The 6,000-nt window shown below is 42.4% G+C and overlaps 1 protein-coding gene across 5 annotated transcripts in view; it reads right to left on the minus strand.

Annotated features, from left to right (window-relative positions):
* Window positions 1-5,648, minus strand: part of CPSF6 (cleavage and polyadenylation specific factor 6) — a 28,204-nt gene extending 22,556 nt beyond the window's left edge. For all 5 annotated transcript variants that reach the window (XM_068970680.1, XM_068970679.1, XM_068970678.1 and 2 more), the window contains exon 1: window positions 5,553-5,648. In XM_068970680.1, coding sequence (XP_068826781.1) covers window positions 5,553-5,612 — 60 coding nt within the window. In that variant the 5' untranslated portion in view covers window positions 5,613-5,648. The remainder of the gene's footprint in view (window positions 1-5,552) is intronic.
* Window positions 5,649-6,000: the final 352 nt, after the last annotated feature.

Consider the following 6,000-nt stretch of genomic DNA (forward strand, 5'->3'; position numbering starts at 1 on the left):
GGTTTGATTTCCAAGTAGACTAGTTAGCTTCGCTCAGTTCCAAGGCCACAGCCTGTACTTTTAGCCCTATGGTATGCATTTGGACTTGGTGAAAAAATATTAATGAATTTGAATACATTACCACCATTACTACGAGGCAACTTAAAACACACACTCCTCTGTAGTTATCAGTAACCTTCCTTTTCAACTTCACCATATCACACCTATCTTCCAGATTAAAAAAATACTTCTATACAGAACACATCCTACTTTCTGTTCCCACTCTAAAAGGGGGGAAAACACGCACGTTCTACAATTATGTAAAATGAGTATCACAAGTCAGGGCTTCCCTGGTGGCTCAGTGGTAAAGAACCTGCCTGCAATGCAGGAGATCCAGGTTCGATCCCTGGGTCGGGAATATCCCCAGAAGGAAACGGCAACCCACTCCAGTATTCTTGCCTGGAGAATACCATGGACAGAGGAGCCTGGCAGGCTACAGTCCACGGGGTCACAAAGAGTTGGGCATGACTTAGGGACTAAACAACAACAATAATACCACAGATCACACATACAGAAGGTGAGCTCTGAAAGTCTATTGGACAAACTCTGTCAAAGAAAAGCAGTCAACAGTGTCAAGTTCTATATGCAGTCTTTTCAGTTATTACCATTGGGAAATTTTAATGCTACTCAAAAACAAAAAATAATCAATATTACCCCTCTAATTATTTTAGATTACCAAATATTGCCCAATTTGTTCATAGCAACTAATAACCAATAGAACTATACACTATACTTAACTTCCAGTAAGCAACAACTCTTAGGTTTTGTTAAAAAAAAAAAAATCTACTAAGTTATTTCATTCCCTACATTTAATTACGATAATCATTTTAAAGGCAAGGTAGCCTTTTAAGATTCTGCCTCTCAAGATCATGTTCCTCATGACACATGAGCAGCTGTAGCCAGGTCAGAGACAACGCTGAAATTAAGACGGATAGTAAAATAACCAAATTTCAATTAGCTCCTCTTAAAAGAAACGTTTCTCAACGTTTTTTGCATTATCACCATACCCTTGCTCTGAAGAGGGACATACTTTTACTAATCACCTCCCATATAATTTTAATGTCAGATATACTGTACATCACTGGGAAGACTGTGGTAGTTGTCCTATAACCTTCAGTCTTCCTGACAGGCACAACACTACTTTTGGTGTTCCTAAAATTGTATTAATGCCACTCCTGCATTATATGTTACCACCACTAATGTCACAGCAAAGGCCACTTGTTCAAAGTTCCTCTATTGGGGGAAAAAAAAAATTCCATTTAGAGAAATATAAGCAAATACAAGTTTGCACTTATAAAATGTTTTCTATACCATGGAAAAGAATACACTAACACACAAAATCCACAAAACAGATAATTTAATACATACCTATCTTTTTAGAAAATATTTCACTTTCTGATTTTGTTTACATTTCAAGTACATATTAAAACCAGTTTCCAATCCCTGTTAAAAGCTCAACTAATGGTAAGGAAGCCAATTTGGTATTAAAAATATGGCACATAAATCACAAAGTGAACAACAGAATGAACTACTTATAAATAATAAGATAATTAAGAATTCCAGCTCCCCTAAACATTTCTACCCAAGTTTCTGAATCAGTCTCTGCCTACCTCAGTTTCCATCTTACATGCCTTATCTTCAAGGGTTCTCTATTCAATATATATTTGGTAGAAATAAGATTCCATAGATATTTGCCTAATAAAACTTATTTTCCAAAATTAGCTAAACATTGGCTATAGTAGATACACAATAACTAAATGTAAAGTATAATGAGTCATGGTATAAAGACCAGTACACTTATAAGGATGTCTAAGTCTGTAACTTCCGAATGACTTTGTTCCCACTATCTACATACATTTTCATTTTAAAGTCTGACTGTCAGATCACTGAATGAGCACTGCTCTCAGTGACCTACCACCAGGTACATCAAAAACTAAATTCTACATGAAGGGCTTTGCTTCCCAAACAAGCAAAATACACACTACTTCAGTGCACCCAGTATAAGCTTTCCTTAAGTTCAGAATTTGACTTCCCTCTCCTTTCCTCTGCCAACAAAAAGTTTACACATAAGAAAGACATAAAAGAGTGGTTTCTGTAACACATGACCTGTCAGTGTGCCATTCTTTATGTAATCCCACTACAGTGCACTTAGTCTAGACACTATCTATATACTTTGTATCCTTCCTTGAAAGTGAAAGAGAAAGTGAAAATCGCTCAGTCTTATCCACTCTTTGCCACCCAGTGGACTGTAGCCCACCAGGCTCCTCCTTCCATGGGATTCTCCAGGCAAAAATACTGGAGTGGGTTGCCATTTCCTTCTCCAGAAGAATTCCTGACCCAGGGATCGAACTCTGGTCTCCCACACTGCAGGCAGACACTTTAACCTCTGAGCCACCAGGAAAGCCCTATCTTGCTGGCATATAAAATACTCAAGAAATGCATACTGAACAACTGAGTTTAAAAAATTTAGTTTAGGTCAAAATAAAAGTCTGTAATTATTAAATACGAGACTAGTAACTACTATCTTCAAGTACAAATTCCAGTTCAAACTGAACTAATACACACTATCAATTCAGCTGATAGTATGAGACTGAAACCAGCAGCTTTCTTTCCAACTCCAAATCCAAGTAATATAGAGGTTTGGAAGGAGTTGAAGTTCTTCCACTTGAGCAACTGTTCTCAATTTGGTTCCATCCAAAGATCTTCAATTTAAGAACTAAAGAGCAGCTATAAAGGATAACTGAGGCCCTTGTGCATTCTTCCCTTTTCCAATTTTATTCTTCATTCTAAACTCATCTGGTGAAGAACTACAGCTTCAGTAACTTTTTCTCACACCATCTCCAAATTAAAGTTTCTAAAACAATTGAATGTCTCACTTTTTGAAACAGGTTTACACTGCTCTTTACCAAAGTACATACATGAAATAAACATCATACAAGTATAACTGTTTAAAACAGAAAAAATAAAAAACACATATATTACAAAGAATTTCAAAGTATACAATGCAATTAAAACTACAGCTCACATTGAAGACTTTTTAAATGTTTACAGCAGTTTAGAAGCCGAAATAAAACCTGTTATACTTAGCAAGACATTTTACTCAACTACAACAAAATAAAGCCAGTTTAGCAACCAATAGAAGTAATGTCACCAGCTAATAAGAATGCAAATTAAATCAACAATTTTGTAGTTGCTTCTAATTCTGATAAAATTTCAGGTAAATATTTCAATACTAGTAACATTTTAAAAAATTAAGAACGAACCTTAAAAAACCATCAACTATCCTTTTATGGTTATATTGTGAACAGCAATTATCACAGCAAGCAGTAGATATACAAAGGCCAGTGATACACAAAGTAATAACAAAAACAAAGCCTCTATTTAATGCCATTAATTGATTAAAAAGTATGAAGATCCTAGAGGTAAAAACCATTCAAATACATGTGCAATATAAATGCTATAGGTAAAATCCACAAAATGTTATTTTTAAAAGAACCCTATTAAGCAGTTCATCAGGGCTACCAAATTTTAATCTCTTCTTACCTCCTGTTGGGTCAGCACTAGCTGGTGCTCGGGGATAAGCAAGTATCACTCCATCCAGCTACACAGATGACAAAAATGCCCATCCCAAATGAAGTATGCAAAAGCCTAAAAAGTATCTCATTAAAAGGTTGTGAACAATGCTCAACTTCTAAAATTGTAGTCCAGCACTCCTTTACTGTAACTAGAAAGACAAAAGGAAATATATTTCTTGGAAGAGGGCTAATGAAGACTCCCTTGAACATTTGTTTTTTTTACTTGCAGATATGGACCTCCTGTCAATGGAATGTTACACTCATTTGATAAATAAAAGGAAAAGAAATTTCCCAGAGGTCTTTGTTTACTGACCTTAAAAAAAGCATTAGAATCCGACTGTGTTTAGCACTCAAGGTAACTTTCTAAATTGTCACTGACACAACTCAGGCATAGCAAAAAAAAAAAAAAAACCTTAAGCGCAACACAATGAAGATTTTAAAACTTAACATTTGATAACAATGAGTTACGTTTAAATATACTCTTTTTTTAATGGGGTAGAAAACATTTAAAGCTAATTGAACTTTTCTTCTAATTTTAAACTTAAGGGCACCATCATCCCTCAAAACAAAAAAAAAAAGGATTTCTAGTTTTCCCTATTTAAAAAAATCCTTAACTCCTAGCACAAATAAAATCCTTAAAGGAGGGGGAAAAAACCCACAAAAACATATTAACCAGAATTTTACTAAGCTTACATGGACCTGGAAAATGTAAAAAAGCTATTAGGAACACTGCAGTTAAACACAATTTGCTTTTTTTAAATGTGTTACTATATAAAAGACAGCAGATGTGACCAGAATGCTTACAGCTTAAACGTCACTGGTCTAGTAACAACCTTTTGCAAGGATGCACAACATCAGACATCATAGCTCCGCGGATAGTCCTTCTAGGCAACTGTGGCCTGTGAGATACCGGAAAAACCTTGCATTCTCACTTTCTCCAGCCTTTCCAAACCCCTCGGAGAACAGTCAACATTTTGCTTTCGGAAATCGGGAAACAGCTATAAAACTAACAAACACCATGTGAATTTCGGGTGAGATTCTTTAATCACTACTCTGATCTCTTCTCTTGGTGAGCTACCATCTTTTTTGTTCCATCCAACCTTCGCGCTTCCAAGTCTTCCTTTTGGCCCGGGCCACCTATCTTCACTGGTATTTTCATCACAAAGACCGAGAACGACTGGGCCTCAGAGGCACTGCAAGCCCTCGAACACCGAGGAAGGGCCAGTGCACCGACTTTTCAAACACGATCCATGGGTCCGAAAGTCAAAGGACTTGTTGCAAACGTGCCCGCACCGAAGCCGTCTTCCCAAAGAGTGAGAGAAGGAAAGGGATGGCGCCACGCCGAAACCTGTCGCAAACGCGGGCAGGGGAGCTCAGGAAGCTGGGCGCGCGGGATACAAAGGGCCGTGAACACGGCCTTCCATGAGGCGACCCAGTGACGACAGAGACACAAAATGGAGCGACCGGAGGAATCGGAGCCCGAGCGGCAGGGCCGGGGGCAAGATGAAGGCCGGCGCGCGCCCCGCCGGGCTTCCTCCTCGACCTAGCCGCGGGGGAGGGGGCGCAGGGGCGGCCCGTCCTCCCCGCCGCGCACACGCCGCCCCGCCGCCCGGGCCTAGCGAGGCGGGAAGCGCCCGCCGGCCTCCGCCAACAATGGGGAGCGAGGCGGCGGCGAGGGAGGAACCGGCAGCGGCTGCACAGTGGCCGGCGTCCGCGCTCGGATCCCCGCGGAGGGTGGCGGCGCCCGCCGCCCACGAAACGACGCGGTAGAACGAGGGGCGAGGCGGGCGCTGCGCCGGGATCGGGCGGCGCGGCCCACTGGCGCCAAGGGCGCACGGTCTGCAGCCGCGCCGGCTCGTGGCCCGCAGCGGGCCCGAGGTCCGCGTCCCGGCCGCAGCGCCGCCCACCTCGGCGGCGTGAGCCCGGGCCCACACGTACCTGGTTGAACTCTTCGCCCACATCCGCGTAAATGTCTATATGGTCCACACCGTCCGCCATCTTCCCTCGGCCTCGGCCGCCGCCGCCGCCTCTTGCAGGTCCGCCCGCCGCGGCAGCAGCAGCGGATCTAGCGGCGGGGGCGGGGCGCGCTGCGTCACTTCCGAGGCCCGAGGGCCGAGGCGGGGGCAGCCGGGGGCGCGGGTCTCCGCCACCGCCTGCTTGGCTGGCGGAGAGGGGAAACTGCGTCTCCGAAGGCGCTGGCGGTTTCTTTTGTGTGTCTGGATTAGGCTTGGGGGGCGGGGCGGGGGTGGTCCCAGTTGTCTCCAGACGGTTTCCACGTTGTCTTTGGCACACTTAAGCATTTTGTGATATTTTCATTTCTCAGTTTTTCTTACTTTTCTCACAGCCAGGGCTTTTAGGGAGGTGGAAGTTTTATGTCTAGATGAAA

This window comes from Capricornis sumatraensis, chromosome 4 (assembly GCF_032405125.1).
Source record: "Capricornis sumatraensis isolate serow.1 chromosome 4, serow.2, whole genome shotgun sequence".
Lineage (NCBI taxonomy): Eukaryota > Metazoa > Chordata > Mammalia > Artiodactyla > Bovidae > Capricornis > Capricornis sumatraensis.